The 18,635-nt window shown below is 37.5% G+C and overlaps 1 protein-coding gene across 2 annotated transcripts; it reads left to right on the plus strand.

The window, feature by feature from the left end:
• The first annotated feature begins 5,422 nt into the window (after positions 1-5,422).
• On the plus strand, positions 5,423-18,399 carry LOC107761084 (uncharacterized). Of its 2 annotated transcripts, XM_016579249.2 has the most exons (7): positions 5,423-6,146; positions 11,103-11,155; positions 11,238-11,283; positions 13,332-13,409; positions 14,807-14,914; positions 16,881-16,960; positions 17,990-18,399. In XM_016579249.2, the coding sequence occupies exons 1-7, from the start codon at positions 5,622-5,624 to the stop codon at positions 18,099-18,101; spliced, it is 1,002 nt and encodes a 333-aa protein (XP_016434735.2). In that variant the 5' UTR covers positions 5,423-5,621; the 3' UTR covers positions 18,102-18,399. The 2 variants fall into 2 exon arrangements, with proteins under 2 accessions (XP_016434735.2, XP_016434736.1); XM_016579250.2 differs by lacking the exons at positions 11,103-11,155; positions 11,238-11,283 and having other exon boundaries at positions 5,499-6,146.
• The last annotated feature ends 236 nt before the right edge of the window (positions 18,400-18,635 follow it).

Consider the following 18,635-nt stretch of genomic DNA (forward strand, 5'->3'; position numbering starts at 1 on the left):
TAAAAACGTAAACAGCCCCTCGGACAAAATATCAACAGAACCATCCCCTCGGGCTACCTCACAATCACTCGTAAGCAGCCCCTCGGGCATTCATGAATTAAGAACCACCCCTCGGGTAAAACATGGATCAAGAACAGCCCCTTGGGCAACAATATGAAACAACAACAGCCCCTCGGGCTACATCATATCACTCACACTGGATACCCGCGCTCACTAGGGGGTGTACAGACTCCTGGGGGGGCTCCTACAACCCAAGTGCTATAACAAGCCATCTCGTGGCATAATCAAACAAGCCCTCGGCCTCATAACAAGCCACCTCGTGGCATAACAAATCAAGTCATCAGCCTCATAATCATGAATTAGTACAACACTGCTGTGGTGTGCAGCCCGATCTCATAATATCCTCACAACACCGGCCCTCGGCCTCACTTAGTCAGAAGTCTATTAAGCCACTCGGGCAACAATAAAACATGATGCTCAGCCCAAAATATCAGAATGGAGTAAATATGGCTGAGTTATGAAAATAGTAGAATACAACATGACTGAGTACAAATATAAAGTCAAAACAGTGAGGAATAGTTGTAAAAATCCCCTAAGGGTCCAAAACAGTTGGCACGAGGCCCAAATATGGCATTCAGCCCAAAACACGATAATACTTTCCAAAACACAATGATATCAAACAGTTTTCAATCAAATACACGATTTAACAGTCATACAGGACGAACTAAGTCACAATCCCCAACGGTGCACGACCACATACTCGTCATCTAGCGTGTGCGTCACCTTAAAGTAGCACAACAGTGTGAAATTTGGGGTTTCATACCCTCAGGACAACATTTACTATCATTACTTACCTCAATCCGGATGAAATTCTACTCCGCAATGCCCTCGCCTCTCGACTCGGCCTCCAAATGCTCCGAATCTAACCAAAATCAATATATTATCATCAATATACGCTAAAGGAATGAATTCCTTATGAAAACTATCAAATTAGACAAAAAATCCCGAATTTAGCTCAAATCCGGCCCCCGGGCCCATGCTTCGAAATCCGATGAAACTCACAAAATCCGACAACCCATTTAACCACGAGTCCAACCATACCAAAATTACTAAATTCAGATAACAATTCGGCCTCCAAATCTTCAAATCTTATTTTCAAATCCCTAGATCCAAATCCCTAATTTACACCTCAAAAACATGTAATCTAGTCGGATTATTCGATGATAATTCAATATTATGGAGTAGAAATGATCACAAGTGACTTACCTCAAGATTTCCTATGATTTCTTGCTCAAAAATCGCCCTAAGTCGTGTTCTTTCACAAAAAAAAATGTCAAAATGAGCTTAAAAAATAGAACAACATTAATAAACCCAATTCTGATCGCTAAAAGCCATTTCCAATCGCTAAAAGTGGTCCAATCTGGCCGCTAAAGGTGCACACCAGATCTGATGCACCAGCAGTCTTTAATTTCACTAAAAAGGTTCTAACTCTATCATACGGACTCGGAATTCGATGATTCTTGTTCCTAAGAGTTACAATAATAATACAAACATAGTCCTTCAATCGAAACTCAATTCGGAGCTCATTTGCTTAGTGCGATACCCATTTAGTTGTTTAAACAATTAACTCATGATTCGCGTCAAAAACCCACTCACAACTTGATAAAATTAGACCAAACTTTCCAGATCACTCCTATAATTCATTATCAAAATTTCGGAAGTTTCGAAATCAAATTTCGATCTCTATAACTAAAAATGGACCTTTGGATCATTACATGCTTATGCTCAAAACGCCAAAATCTTCCAAAACCTCTTCCAAAACTTATCCGAGCCTCATGGGACCCCGACCAAATATGCCAACACACCCCATAACATCATTCAAACTTGTTCCAACCTTCGGAACGCTCAAAACAACATCAAAACATCGAATCACCCTCAGATTCAAGCCTAAGAATTCCAAAACTTTCGAATTCCGAATTCGATCAAAAAGTCTATTAAACATCGCCCGAATGACCTAAAATTTTGCACACACATCACAAATGAAACAACAGACCTACTCCAATTTCTAAAATTCCATTCCGACCCCGATATCAAAATTTCCACTGTCGACCAGAAAACGCTAAATTTTCAATTTCGCCAATTCGAACCTAAATCTACCACGGACCTCCAAAATACATTCCAGACGCGCTCCCAAGTCTAAAATCACCTAACAAAGCTAACCAAATCATAGAAATCCAAATCCGAGATCGGTTACTAAAAAGTCAAAACTTGGTCAAACTTTTCAAACTTAAAGCTTCAAACTGAGAATTGTTCTTCCAAATCTATTCTGATTTTCCTGAAAACCAAAACCGACGATTTATCATAATACATCGCACGGGACTAGTCATGCCCGAGAACTAGCGAGCGAAGTGCAAAAACTCAAAACGACCGATCGGATCGTTACAAAACCTTAAACCAATAAAAGACTTGAAAATATATACTTTTCCTAATGATTCCTGATGTAAACAAAAAAAAGAAGAAGATAAAAGCTCCAAAACAAAAACTTCCTAATATTTTCAAAATATGGAAACTAACTAAAAATAAAAAGTATAACTTCGAAACTTTAAAAGAATTCAAATATATGTGGAGAATGAACTCTCCAAAAGACTGTGGTATCTTCCATCAATTTCTTCGGTTTTCTAAACATTTTAATATTGATAATAAACATAATTAAAAAGGAATTAGAAATTAGAAGTACTTTTAGTATAATACTTTTACAAATGATATTTAACTTTTAAGATGCATAATAAATGTGAAGAGGTAGTACAAGTTTGCAGAACTTTTTAGAGCAACTTATGCCAAAAAAATACAAGCAAGAAAATAGGTAATAGTTCAAAATCCGGATCCAAATGTTGCACATAGAAAAAAATTGAATATCACTATAATTTGAACTATGTGCACTTAGAGAGGAAAAATACAACAAAAAGCAAAACAAATCTTCACATATTTGAATATTATAACTTCAAATCTTACCAAGTGTATTGTAAATTTCGCACGGAATACATATGAGATTGCTATGTAATACTTGATAAGAGCTTGACTTTCATCCAAGCCCTGAACTTTATCTATTTATTTTCTTAAGATATCAATATAACGATTTGGACTTGTGCTTGGTTGGCACACGTTGACAAGTATAGCGTTTTAAACTTGAACTTCGATTCTAGATTTTGATTTGTACTCTACAATTAATGAAATACTTTTATATTTTTGTACATTAATGTGTTAGAGATATTTAATTACTAAAGGGTGTAAAAGTTCATCAATATTTTAGGGATATTTTAATCGTTCAACATTTAACATAAATTGTTTGTACTTTTATAATAAATATAGATAAATTTACCATATATTTTTAAAATTTATAAAAGGAAGCCAATCAGTTATTAGACCTATGTAACACCAACAACTATCCTCCATCTGATTGAGGGGCCTTGAACTATATTTTGACATCCACTGTCGAGATCTACAATTTATACTTTTACCTAAATGAGCCACTACAGCTTCTATTAGAGATTGTTCATACAGTTAAACAGTCAGCATGTTTGATTGTTTGTTTCAAGTAGGATAATTAAGTCAGGGTGGTTTTGGTATTTTTTACAAATTGTGGGTATAAATCATGTTTCATGATTTTGAAAAAAAATACATCCAAATATGTTGCAAAAATTATAACCAAACACAACTTCATCTTCAAATCAAATTTTAGTGAAATTTCAAATTTGGAAAAAAAAATCTTGGAATTTATGTCCAAACGTCTACTTAATACTCCCTCTGTCTCATAATATGTGTCGTAATTCTCTTGTGCAAGCCACTTAAGAACGAATAATTTTTGACTACTTTACCCTTATTAAATATTTTCTCAATGTGTCATCTCTATCAATGACATTATCCATATTTTTACTAAATATGAATGCAATTGATTATTAAGGGTAAAAAAGCAAAAATATAATTAATTTTGTCTTGAACTTCTAAAATAACAAGTAATTTGAGACAACTATTTTTAGTAACTAGGGGTGTTCACGGTTCGGTTTGACCAGTTTTTTATTAAAACCAAAACCAAACCAATTTAATCAGTTTTTAAAATTTTAAAACCAAAACCAAACCAAATTACATACAAACCATCGATTTGGTTGTTGTTGGTTTGGTTCGGTTTTTCGGTTCCTAGTAAGCTAATGATAAGCCGATAATAATAAAATAACACTAGACAACAATTTGAAAATAATTTGCTAAATTTATGCTTTTTTATATATTTATTTCGGAACTGAAAGTTTATTTACCTGTTTATACGGAAAAAATGAACACAAAACAAACTAAAAGTTTACTTTCTCAAGCTTTAGCTACTATAGTCTTGCAATTTGAGTTTTCTTTCTTTACTCTTGTCGTAGGTTTTTTTTCTAACTCTTTTATTAGGAAAAAGTATGTGTGTAGGTTAGAGAATTTGATTCTCTTAAGAAAAAAAAAATTGGCCGATTCTTATTCTTTTGGGCTTAGGCAATCTTTTAAAATATAAGTAGGATAAATCAAAATTAAAAATAATAATTAAAATGCATAAAGTATTTAAAATTATTTACGAAAAGATATTATATCATATATCAATAATTATTAATATTTTTATATAATTAATCGATTCGGTTCGATATTTTCGGTTTTTTATAATAGAATCAAAACCAAACCAAATATTATCAATTTTTAAAATTTAAAACTAAAATTAATCCAAATCAAAAAAAATATCGGTTTGGTTAAATTTTCGATTTGGATTGGTTTTCTGTCCAACAGTGAGCAGCCCTATTAGTAACCATGACACATGTTACTAGAATGAAGGAGTATCAAGTGGAAACATTTTTGGTCTTATCATGGCTTTGTTTATTCTTATTACTTTGTCGTTCCTAACTCACACTTTTAATGCAACTCTTGCCCATTGAATGATAGTTTAAGCATTAAGCTTCTTTTGTCCTTTCTTTATTTTTATTTCTATTTTAACCATACATGTTATAATTTTGTGAAATGTACTCCCTCTAAATGGACACAAATATTAAACATTCAAATTATTTCTCATCTACACGGCATAAGATCAGTATGTCATTGAAGGATGTGAGGGAAAGATTGAGATTCCTTCATACTTAACTAAATGTATTGTATTAGAGTTCTGCAAATAGAGAACTTTCCGGTAAAGAACACTTTAAAGTTTAATCCCTTAGTGGACTTAGCAATATGAGTTTAAATTAATAATCAAATAAATTTTTATTATCAAATAATATTATTAAAAAATATTAAAGTATAAGGAAGCATAAGGAAGAATCAATGCTCAAGGAGAAAACAACATCCTAGTGTCGGTGCATTGATAGAGTGTAAAGAAGAAAATACTTTAGGAGGTAAATGACTTTCACAATAGTTAAAGGGCTGCAAAGTGCAAAATGACACAATATGTAAACGTCATCGTATACAAAGGAAGAATGAAGTCACTTTTTTCGCACCGTTGCAAAAATTCAAAGTGATAAAGACGTCCAATTCAAAATCAAATTCCAGTAAATCTTCAAACCCCTAATAATAATACCCAAAATATTTCCCCGCCAACACCACCCACCCATATGGCACTTTCTACCCAGCCACCACCGCTAGATCCTCCGTCAACCACCACAACAACCACCATAACCACTAGCACCATAAGACCAATTATCCCAAACCCTATAAGACCACCCACCCCTCAACCTAAACTGCACCCTTTTTCCCTCCAATCTTCTCACTACCCACCTACCCAAAACCAACCACCTCAACGCCTACCACCCCTCTCCAATCCTAATTACTCTCAATTAGTACCAAAACCTCCTAACAATCCCGACCCACCACATCATCTTCAAGGCTTTCTCTACCCAGTTGCTTCCTCCGGCCGCGGCTTTTTGCCCAAACCTAGTTCTAGTAATTACCCCAATCGGCCCGTTGTTGGCTCTCGACCACCTTTTGGGCTCAATCATATGGATCCGGGTTCAGTTCCGACCGCTGGTGCGGGTGTTAGACCGACCCATTTGCAACACTCCCTTGTTGGGTCGTCTCCTACTGCCAATTCAGCTGTAATTAATGGATTTCCAGTTGTCACTTCTTCTTCGCATCCTAAGGTTCTTTTTCTTTTCGTAATTTTTGTTTTATGCTCACTTTTATTAGCTTGATAATTGACATTGATTCTTGGTATGGAGAGATCTCTGCCATAAAAGAGAGCTCCTAAATGCATTGTATTACTATCTTGTCATGTAGCTTAATCCGTTAAAAAGATTTGCCTATTCTGAAACGGGCATAATTTCTTACAGAAGCTCTTTAAATTAGTTGTGATTAACTGAAGAGTTGAGAAGTGATGTCCCCAAATATTTGCTACAACTAACAGTAGATTTTATTTAAGTGATTAGATTTCTGGTATTCGTTATTTGAATATTATGTCGTAACACTTCACCTGGATTATCTCCTAATAGCATAGTGGTTTTCTTTATTTTTAAGAGGAAAGCTTTTACCTGCACCCTTCAATGCTTTGCCATTAATTTACTATGAAAGAGTTACCACAGGAATAACCCTATTGTTATGGAAAGTTCAACGTCTTCATAAAGATAATTTTAATCTTACTCTCGAACCACTATATTAGAATACATGAATAGTTTTACTACATATGCCAGGTCAAAGGAAACAATAACAACAACTACGTCTCAGTCTCAGAACAAGTTGGGTTGGCAATATGAATCCTCATTTATTTCTTTAAGCTCAACTCATATCATCATCATTACAAAAATAAAGTAAAAGTGAGTTATATATATATATATGGATCTTTTTCTTACGCTGTGCCTTATCTTAAGATAAGTCTGCATTGATTTCAAAAATGTGTAGGTCTTTTGAGATAGCTTCCTTCCATGTGATTTTAGGTCCATCACATCCCTTTTTAACATCTTCCCTCACCATAGTTTCACACCTATGGACCAATGCATTTGTAGGTCGATGCAGGACATGACCAAACCATCTCAAGTGACTTTCTCTCATTTTATCCTCAATGTGTGCTATTGCACCTTCTGGCGAATGTGATCATTTTAATATTATCTAATCTTGTGTGATCGCACATTCATCTTAGCATTTGCATTTCTGCAACACTCATCTTGTGGATATGTTGGACTTTAGCAGCCCAACACTTACCATATTAACATAGCCGGGTTTTTTTCCCCTTTTGATAGAACTTTCATTTCATCTTGGTAGGTGTCACAGGTCTGATTTTTATCCGCCAAAACCAGCCTCTGCGGCAGCCATGCCTCACGCCCAACTTCAGCTTTCTCACAACACTCAGCCAAAATTACAACAACTTTGGACTTAGAATATTTTTAGGCATCTTTCAACGTAGTAAGTTTAGAACTGATTTAAGCAACGAATTTAAGTAAAGGCAACAGAAAATAAACAAGGACACAATATACAGGAAACTCTATTCCGAACTTTGTATTTAGCTTGAGCATCCAAAGAAACTCAAACTCGAAGTACAATGCCGTGTACAAGAAGATCACTCTTGACCCTCCGCTTTTCTCGCAAGACTACTCTTAGCCTTAGACGTTTTCACTCTTGAAAACAGACTTAGGAACTCTTTCCTAACTCAAACATGCACTCCCACACGTTTTTCTCTATCTCACAAGCATAAGGGTGCTGCACATTTATAGAACATGTGACAGCCCTTTGCCTTTGCACTTGTCGCTCTTAGGCTTAGACACTTATCCTACATCGCCCACTATTTTAGCCTAGTGTAGTTGACATCCCCCAACTACTAGGATCATGTAGATCATGCTAACATAATGGAAACATGGCTACAAAAACATTCTAGCACAACCTGCCAAATTTGAACAAAAGCCAACCGCCGTCATGTGCACAACATGTGCCTTGTAACTGCCTTTGACTTTGTCAATGCTGGAACATGCTGGCCATGTGTGTGCCTTGGCTTGAATCAGGCGCTAGTGCCTTGTTCTCAAGTGCATTGCAGTCGCATTTAGCCCTTGCCATTGTCCACGCACATGCCTTTGCCGCGCCCAAATGTCATGACAAATCTGCTTTGCGCGCATGCCTTCGTTACACTTGCCTGCCTTTGCCCACTTCGTTTTTGCCTTGCCTTGGCATCACTGCCCCATGCCTTGATGCCTTTGCCATGCCCAAGTGTCATCCTCAGCCCGTATCTCATTGTCAAGCCCTTGCCAAACTGCCTTGCCTCCCTCAAAGCCTCGGCCATCACTTGCCCGTTTTCCCTTTTGCCTTGGTGCTAACTCGTGCACCTTAGCTTGGCAACACTCATGCTGCCCCACGACAACCTATGTTGCTCGCACTCTTCAAATATGTAGCCGGAGAGTCTGCGCAACATAGACGAAACACTCTTGTTGTCAAGTCAAACTCAAAAAGGTGAACCCCTAACAAACCACCCGCACCCTTTGAAACTCGATGTCCTCGTCGAGGTTAGTTTAATTTATGAGTCCTAAGGCGTTGACAAGTAACGCCCCTTGGCCTCCTCTCTCATCAGCCACACAATTGCATTGATCCCAACCACTTATTTGTCACTGGTCATTGCCTCCAATGCAGCCCTCTTATCCGCAACAGTCATAGCACTCAACACTGCCTTCTTTGGGCAGTCTCTTGCTCAATGTGGCCCATCACAAATAAAACAACCACTAAATTTGCTACCTCCAGCCTCTTGCTTTCCTTTCCCCTATCTTCATTAACATTGTTATTTTCACATTTCTTCCACTCCTTTGTCTTGTCCTTCTTTCCGTCGTTGGACTTTGAAGTAGAAGTCTCTTCACCTAAGTGAAAATCACCCAATGCATCTGCCGCAGCCATAGCACATGTGAGGTTTTGAATATTCTGCCTACGCAACTCCAATTGTGCCCACTGTTGCAGCACGCTCATGAAGTTGTGCAATTTGTCTTTTTCCGACATATTGCTTATGCTCAACATCAAAGAAGTAAACTCTTTGACATATGCCCTCACTGATCCGATTTGCGTCAACTTTTTCAGCTTGTCTCTAGCTATCCAAGATGTATTGCTAGGAGGGAATTGATCCTTCAACTCCTTTTTAAGCCACTCCCACGACTCAATCTTTGGTCTCCCCAAACTTTCATCTTCGGCCATACGTGTGCGTCACCATAACTTAGCATCTTCACTCAAATACATGCTAGTCAAGGTTACTTTTTCCTTCTCATCTTGCACACGAATAGTATGAAAGTACTGCTCCATATCCCAAAGAAAATTCTCCAATTCACGTGCACTCCTTGCACCACCAAATGCCTTAGGTTCAGAAGTTTTTACCTTTAGATGATCAACACCACATTGAGGAGCATCCTCGCCCACAGCACGTCGCAACACCACTTTCTCGCTTTTCAGATCCGCATTCTCTTGACTCAGCCTTGCCAATTCTGCCTCAAGGTAGGCAAGCCTTGTCACGAGGGTCTGAAATTCGTCACCTTCAGGGACATTTCCAATCAAAGCCTCCAGTTTCGCTAGCTTTTCCCGCAATTTATTGTTACCACTGGCCATGTTCTCGAACAAGATCACGAAGTCTGCCGCTCTGATACTAGTTGTCACAGGCCTGATTTTTATCTGCCAAAACCAGCCTGTGCAGCAACCAGACCTCACGCCCAACTTCAGCCTTCCGACAATACTCGCCAAAATTACAGCAACTTTGGACGTGAAATTCTTTTAGGAAGCTTTCAACGTAGTAAGTTTAGAACTGATGTAGGCAACGTATTTAAGTAAAGGCAACAGAAAATAAACAAGAACACAAAGCACAATATACAAGAAACGCTTTTTCCAATTTTGTATTTAACTCGAACATACAAATAAACTCAAACTCGAAGTACAATCCCGTGTAAAAGAAGTTCAGTCTTGACCCTCCGATTTTCTCACAAGACTACTCTTAGCCTTAGACGTTTTCACTCTTGAAAATAGACTTAGGAACTCTTTCCTGACTCAAACATGCACTCTCACACGTTTTTCTCTATCTCACAAGCATAAGGGTGCTGCAAATTTATAGAACATGTGACAACCCTTTGCCTTTACACTTGTCGCTCTTAGGCTTAGACACTTTTCCCACACCGTCCCCTATTTTAGCCTAGTGTAATTGACATCCCCCAACTACTAGGATCATGTAGATCATGCTAAGATAATGGAAACATGGCTACAAAAACGTTCTACCACAACCTGCCAGATTTGAACAAAAGCCAACCACCGTCATGTGCACATCATGTGCCTTGTAACCGCCTTTGACTTTGTCAATGCTGGAACTTGCTGTCCATGTGCGTGCCTTGGCTTGAATCAGGCGCCAATGCCTTGTTCTCAGGTCCATTGCAGCCACATTTTGCCCTTGCCATTGCCCACGCGCATGACCCTTTTTCGCGCCCCAATCTCCTGACAAATCTGCCTTGCGCACATGCCTTCGTTGCACTTACGTTGCATTGTGTTGGTCTGGAAATGGAAGAATTGGTGTTGGGTTTGTCTTTTGGAGATAAGACTAAAGCTGTAAAAGATTTGTTGCGACTTTTATATGGGGAAAAATATTTTGTCTATGGCCAAACCTCTTTAGATACAACTACATGTGTTTTCGAGTTTTTAAAAAGATGGAGGATGAAGAAAAAAAAGGAATTTCAAATTGACCGAGAAAAAATAATTTGGGGCTCAATTCATAATTAAGAGAAAGAAGAGGAGAGATAAAGAAACGGGATAAGAGTTTACACCTTGGGACTGGGCCCCGTTTTGGCTCACAAGTTTTGAGATGGCTTGTTTTTTGTTTTCAGAAGAGAACTTGGTTTGTTTTGTGTTAAACAAAATAAGTTGTTTTTTCCTGTTATCTAATCCTAGCAACTCCTCTCTCTGCCCGCGGCTTCTTTTCATTGCTTTGTGGCAGTACTCACCTGCAGATTAAACTGAGTGACGTATCTCAGTAATACAGTTTTGAAATATTAAATGAGATACATTCTTTTAATGTGTTCCATAGACCTATTTTAGCTTTTTCTCACAATTTTGTCACCTTCTGTTGTCTTCTAATCCTGTTTATATTATATTTCCGCATCCAGATTGCTCCTACTCAGCCTTCCATTTCAGATTGTAATGGCTTCAGAGAGGGGAGGTAATGTTGGTTTTACTTCATCTTGTTTTCCTTATATGTTTGATATGGCATTTCTTAGAGCTCTATATTTTGCGAACGGTAGGGACAGAACTAAGGATGACACCTTAGCTATAATCAGAGACAGAAAGGTAAGTGTCTATCTTGTCCTTTAGTTTGATTTATGAAATTACTTGCAGTGTTTGTTGTTGTTGATGTCTGACATGATCCTCATTTTTTTTGATGACGGTGATGTCTGGACCAACTTGCGCGCTCCTTGACTATTCCACCGGACATTTGCTACCTCCCACTCGCACAAGTATCGGTAACTCTGCCACTAGGCTTGGGCAGATTAGAAGATATCACCTACTGTTTTTTGCCTCCGCTTGAATTTGAACTTGAGATCTCATGGTTCTCCACCCACTTCATTGACTACTAGGCCACACCCTTGAATTTTTGATAGATGGAAGTTAAAATTATTTCCCATCCTAAAAAATAAGTAGAAAAGAAAAAAAACATGTTAGAGTTTGACTATTTGGCTACTATTTTATCACTTCTCTTTCTTGCAGTTGTGAATATAACTATGTTGCTCGAATTCTCCAAATATGTCGCTGGATGTGTGTCTGATCCTCCATAGTAGTGCATTTTTGGAGGATCCGCAAGGGTGTGGCAACATTTATTGGGAGTCGCACAACATACTATATAATGCTATGTTTAGCTTCCAAAAACGTCATGGAAAAGGCCCTCAATAATGACATTGTTTTGGCATCCTTTCAATCATCACACTTTGTAATCCAGAGGAGGTGCAACGAAATAAAATTTAGTTGTGAATAATTGTTAGTATTGGGAATCGGCCTCAAGAGTGTGACCTAGTGGTCAATGAAGTAGGTTGAGAACCATGAAATCTCATGTTCAAATTCCAGCAGTGGCAAAAACACTAGGTGATTTCTTTTTATCTATTCAAGCCTTGGTGGATAGAGTTACCCGGTACCTGTGCTGGTGGGAGATAGTAGGTACTTCATGGAATTAGTCAAGGTGCGTGCAAGCTAGCCCGGACACTACGATTATTGAAAAAAGAAGTTAGTATTAGGGATTAGGTATTGGATGGATTATCTCTAAGCATTTACGGTATTTGGTAGCCAAGGCCAACTAGTTTGGGATTGCAAGTTGTTATTGATTTGTGGTGTTGGTTCTTTCCCTCCAATGAACTTCTAAAACTTGTTAATCTTTTTTTGATATGTAATGTTTTACTATGCAATTATAAAAGACTTTTTTACGCAGAAATTCTCTGGAATTTTAAATCTCTAATTTATTTCAGTGGTTTTTCCTATTTTTGTTTTACGTGGTAGTCTTGTCTATGGATAGAGATGCAATGTGGCATTATGCGTCTATTTTCTTGATTTACAGCCCGTTACTGATATGAAATTTTTACTTATGTCTGGTGATGGCATTCTTACGGTTTTAATTGGATAACCTAGAGCGTGTGTCCTTTCTATATTAAATTGCTGCTGCCTTGAGATGAATTATGTACAACTTAATTGCAACTAAAAAAGGCAACTACCTTCTTGACCTGACAGAACACCAAGGTTCTCTTATGAGTTTTACCCAATCTCATATCTGTTGTTGATCGTTCGATCTGTGAGGCCGTTTTGATTAGTTCTTCGGCGCACTGGGGATCTTTGTGGTTTTGCATGAGCCTCATTGTAGAATTCACTGCTTAGCTATAGATTAACAAAAAGACGAAATGGGTTTGTTGTCTAGGAGTACTGTGAAAGACGTGCGTTCTACCAAAAGGTTCATTTATACATCTTAAGTGTATATTTCAAGTGAACCCGCTTCCCTTTTGTTTGCTCAGTAGCTACTACTGTGCATGTTTCCTGGAATTCACCTCTCATCTGCAATGCAGTATTGCATATAGCTTAAAGCTATTTAAAAGAGAAAGGTTCTATATCTGCTGATGTTGTTTTGGCTTGAAGGGGCTAACATGAGGTTAATTGCTCCCACCAAAATTTAAAGAAAAACAAAAAGGAACAGCACAGATAAGACGTCTGTGAATCTTGAAGACATTATGCAATTCTATGATTTGGTGTAGGTGCTTTATTTACATCCCATGCCTGATATTTTCTGTATATCCCATGCCTGATATTTTCTGTAGAAACATGTTTTTACTGCATGATGGATACTTTATTTTCTGATGCAGGTCAGAATATCTGATAATGCTTCTCTCTATGCCCTTTCTCGCTCATGGTTGAGGAATGGTCTTCCCGATGAAACTCAGGTTTGCTCAAAAAGAATTGTTATGCATCGCACAAGTCACAAGTGCCTTCTCTTTGAAATATTAATTCTTTCCCACAGTATCTTGAGTGACGTAAGGCTTCTGGCTTGTAGAAGCTCAGTTAATATACAGGCGAACTAGCTGCTTGTCCTTTGTGCAACTAACATGACCTTTTAGATGCAACTTGAGTTGGTGAATAAGAATTGTGAACCATGTCCTCTTGAAAAGCAGCTTCGGGTTTTAAAATTTTGATCTGTTTCTGTAGCATTATTTGCATTTATAAGAATGTCTTTCTTGTTTTTGATCAGTACAGTCTTGCATAAAGATATAAAGTTTTTCCTTAAGGTTGGTCTTGAAAAAAGAGAAGAATGATGTATGTCTTCTTTTCGATTTAATAATCTGCGAATTTTGGGCTTCATTCAGTATAGTTTCATGGTTCCAGAAGCTCCAATCATCTTTCTCAACCTTTAGTTATTACAATCTGGTATTATGAACTATCTTTATCAGTCACTGCATTTCTGAGGTTTTTGGCCTATGTTAACTGTTGTTGGTATATAATTGTCTCAACTGATAAATGTTCAGTTCCACTGACTGGGTGGGTTATTAGGTGGATTTTGTTAAATAGATGCATATGGAACTAGCAAGTGAAAAAGATAAGTGCAACCCTTTTACAGCCTTGTACAGTTCCACATATGCTTATTACTTTGCTTGTTCTTTAAGCACACTCGCAATAGTCAATCCTAGACATATGTGCTTCCCGTAATTCTATTTTGTTTAGATTTGAATGATCGTAATTGACTGCTTTTCAGATAGTCCATAGTTGATATAAATTTTTTTAAGTCGAAGTTACAGTACCCTAAAGATGTGTATATATCTGGTTTTTGAGTACAAATGTCAGTTCTGATCGTGGTGCGCTCACTTCTCTTCAATACTCATACTGATCCTAGTAGTCCAAAAGTTATTCAGGTTCTTTTTTTAAAGAGGTTGGTAATTATTCCTCATTGATGTCAGCATCACATGAATCTGACCAAAAATTCATTCAATTTCCTAACTAGGGCTAATAGTTGTTTTGCTCCTTTTCCTTTCTCTTTTAATTTTTTCTTTTAATAATTTTTTGAGGAAAAGATAGGCTCATGAATTGTAGAGGTAGAGAAGGACGTTTGGTGAAAGTGAAAGTTTGAAATCAGTATCGGATCATGATTTCTCTTGCTACTCTAGCTCTGATTCTTCTCTCATCTTCATTTGTGTATTATTAAATTAATTTTCTTGGCAAAAATGATGCAACTATAGTTTTGAATGAGTTTCTTGATGTGGTGTTTGAATTTTTTCAATAAAAACATTCTAGTTTTAGATGACATTTGCTCATTTTTATGTTTATTTGCTTTACATTTCGTTGGCAGCCGCAATACATGGATGGTGTTAGGTCTCTTCCTAGACCTTTGCCCCTAGCTCCACAAGACGCCGAGTCTCCTGTGAAAAAGGAAGGAGATAAAGAAGAAGAGAAAGAGGTGCGAACATGAGTTTATCTACTTGGGGAGTGAATTTTGAATATGATTCCTGTACCAAAATGATAAAGATGCCTGGTAATAATTCAGCCATTGTTGTTTGCATTGGGGACGTGAAGTATCTAACTCAAATTTAATTGTAAATCAAAGTTTAAAGATGTGTTAAATGAAATCAGGGCGACATTTTTATTACTTTATTTTTAGATTCCCTTTTTTTTTTTTTTGGGGGGGGGGGGGATGTTGAATTATAGAGAATGTCACCTAGAATATATATCATAGTCAGGGTCCTCATATGCCTAAATCAGCAACATGCTAGCAGGTTGCATTTGGTATGCCTCACTTCACTGCATCACATGCTCTAGTATTTGCTTATTTTGTATGTTCCTTTTTCAATTTTTCCATCTAGTTGTCCATTTGCCTATCAATTTACTACATCCAAATCTTTCTTATTATTTGTTACCCTCATTACTTTCCTTCAATCAGTTTTTGGAAAGATATGAAACTATTCTCCAGTAAATGATCCTCCTGCATTTGGTTCAGACTCTAGAAGTGGGAGTATAAAGATTGGTGACTCCCGCTCTCATTTTATGGTGCTGCCTCTAATCTTTATTATCTCATTTTGGTAGATGTTATTTCGAACTAATGCAGTCTTCTTTATCATTTGGGGATTCACTCTTCTTTCTGGTGTTCTGTTCCTTTGCTATCTTTTATTTATTTATTACAATTTTCATATTCCAGGTCAGGTCGTAGTCTTATTTTAACTTATGTTGAATCACTTGTATCTGGTATTCCACTTGTTTGCTACCTTTTGCTTTTCTCTACCATTTGCTTAGTTTTGTGGTTATGACTCTTCTCAACACTAATTTTGTTTATATTAATAGTTGGTTATTGATGCAAGAAAGCAAGAATAGATGTGTTTTCCAGCCACTTAATAAACAGAATAACCAACTCAAAACTTACGATTGGTGTAGCTGAGATTACTGGTTTCTAAGGTGTCTGGGCTGTTGATTTTTAGTAGCAAATGAAGATGGATCTCAGTTAATGTTTATGTGCCAAAACCTCCATATCTGACCATGTTTACTCCTTGCTGAGCATTAAATCTGCCAGGCAGTTATTGCTGTCTAGATAAGATCAATGACTTGTGCTATGCAATCGCGCTCTTCCAGGATTTTGTACTATTTTTTGAAATGCCCAAGTTTTGAAAATATGGTATATTTAGTTCCTGAGTTCCTTTTGAATTACAAGTCAATTGGATGTTAACTTTCATCAAAAGCATGTCCTAAGGGATGGCCTAGTGTTTTGAGGCATGGGAGTAACAGCCTAGAGATCCTAGGTACGTATTCCCAGCTGCAGTACTTGGTGTGAGGCCATGTCTGAGTTGGATAGGCTGTCTGGTTGATTACTCGTGGTGTGCGTTATAAGAGATTTTTTTTTTCATCAAAGGCATTGGACGTATCCTTGAAATATGAGCAGTTCAATCATTTAGGAAACAAAGGAGTATGTTGGATCTCAAGAGGCTATATCCAACATTCTGTTTATTTGTATTTCCACACTCGGAAGTTTTCAAGGCTTCAGCAGTTCTACTTTGTTCTATACTAGCTAGTAGCTCCATACTCAATTTGTTTGTATCTCTAAAATATTTTTTCAAAGGTTAAGCAAGCTCAATTGTGGGCACTGGATCCTGAGTTTTATAACATACAAAATCTTTTCTGAGGTTGACATACTCTCAGCATGTCCGTGGAGGCGTGTTTATCTCTTTTAATCTTTGTCTCTGGGTGCTGCTAAAGCCATGTTGCAAATTTATGGCTTTGTCATTTCTAGTCAGCTCATTATGTGTAAGGATTCTCATGTCTGATTGCATAGCAGCCTGCATAGTTGCACCTAGTTGTTGATGTGGTTGGGTAGTTGAGATGGCAATTGGCGTTTGGTATAGAATGGAACAAATGATTCTGCTTTTGTCTACCTGCAGGATGGGGGGTCTGTCGAGCATTTATCTCCAAAGGAACTTTTGCAAAGACATGTCAAGCGTGCTAAAAGGATTAGATCACGGTAAGAAACATTTGTGATCTTTTGGCTTTTCAAAATTAAGGATGTAACTGTTACCTTGTGGATTGAGCTGCTTCTGGCACCCTTTCTCCGTGGTGCCCCAAAGAGTGGGAAGGTCACGTATTATGAAATCTACTTTTTCCTTTGCTGATTAGCTTCAACTTCGGCATTTTGTATTTGTTAAGATTAGAGAAGAAGTCAGTAATTTGGTTCAGCAAGGGAAAGAATATGCGCGCGCGCACACACACACAAGAGGTTGTGAGTTCAAGTCTCCCCAAGAGCAAGGTGGGAAGTTCTTGGAGGGAAGGATGCCGGGGGTCTATTTGGAAACAGCCTCTCTACCCCAGGGTAGGGGTAAGGTCTGCGTACACACTACCCTCCCCAGACCCCACTAAGTGGGATTATACTGGGTTGTTGTTGTTGTTGTTGTTGTCACTGTCTCGTTGTATTCTATGAATGTTTTGTAGGTTAGCGATGTTTGCATTTTTCTTTATCCAAAATCCCAATGTTACTATTAGCCCTTTGATAAATGGAAGGAAAATTTTGTCACTTTATCTGAATAGGAAAAAGAAAAAGTAGTTGTCTTCTTTAATCATGTAATTAACCTGCTCTGCCCCTTTCGGAGCTCAGAGATGCAAACAAAATTAGACGCTTGAAGAAAGAGTTTAAAGTACAGAAACATGCATTCGGATTCCTCTGGTGCACAAAATCTGAGAGTGGCCGGTTATCGGCCATCTCCATTATTTCCGATAATGACCTATCGCGGCTCAGAAACTAGGAGATTTAGCTGACAAATTGACTTTCTGGCTGGAAACATTGATCTGATGAAGCAGATCATGAACTGTGATAGATCTATAGCCAGTAGTTCACTATATTTCGCAGCCATTCTTCTAGCAGTTGTTTCCCGTCTTTCTCTTCCTTTCCTTTGTCTCCAGGGTGGGGAGGGGGTATATGGATTAAATGCGATTAGCTGGAAATTGGTTGTAGATTTTATCGGTGATTATATGATTGGTTGTGCTTGGAAATCTGCAGATTAAGGGAAGAAAGACTTCGTCGAATTGCAAGATACAAAACCAGGCTTGCTCTTCTCCTACCTCCAATGGTGGAACAGCAATACAAAAATGATCTAGCTTTAGGAAACTAAACCAATCAGGATTCACTAAATGGTCCGTAGGCTCTCTCATCTGCACCCTGCTGGAGATTTCATATGTCGTCTTCATATCCGTCCTCAAGGTCTTTGGAGAGCGCTCAGGTTGGATGTTGTTAACATTGTGCCCAAACGGAGGGTTCTGCTGCAATAGCGCCCATAGAACTAGCAGGCTTGGTAATGTCAATTTTATTAGTAGTGTTCATCGAATCGGTTTTGGTTTGGTTTTTGATTCTAAATAGTATGTTGTACCAATATTATACTGAAATAAATGCGGTATGATTTGATTTTTTTACTTCTCAGTTTCGGCTAGTGCGATTCTGTAACTTTGATGTTACTCTTTAAATTTATATTCTATCAACCACACATGTAATTGTGATTCATGAAATTGGTTTTTCAGATTCAAGCAAAAAAGAAAAAGAAAAAAACTTAAAAAAGAAAAAATTAAAACCAAAACGTTGATGATGTTATTTTTTTTCCCTTCAAAACAAGACTCTTGTTCTTTGTTTTAAAAGAAAAGTAAGTAAAAGA

The sequence above is a fragment of the Nicotiana tabacum genome, chromosome 7 (genome assembly GCF_000715075.1).
Source record: "Nicotiana tabacum cultivar K326 chromosome 7, ASM71507v2, whole genome shotgun sequence".
NCBI classification, from domain to species: domain Eukaryota; kingdom Viridiplantae; phylum Streptophyta; class Magnoliopsida; order Solanales; family Solanaceae; genus Nicotiana; species Nicotiana tabacum.

Bases quoted from the DNA above. Each gene is read 5' to 3' on its own strand.
- LOC107761084 (XM_016579249.2), top strand. From the start codon at position 5,622: ATGGCACTTTCTACCCAGCCACCACCGCTAGATCCTCCGTCAACCACC. The intron at 11,284-13,331 runs GTAAGTGTCTAT...TTTCTGATGCAG, and splicing joins CTATAATCAGAGACAGAAAG to GTCAGAATATCTGATAATGC. The intron at 13,410-14,806 runs GTTTGCTCAAAA...TTTCGTTGGCAG, and splicing joins GTCTTCCCGATGAAACTCAG to CCGCAATACATGGATGGTGT.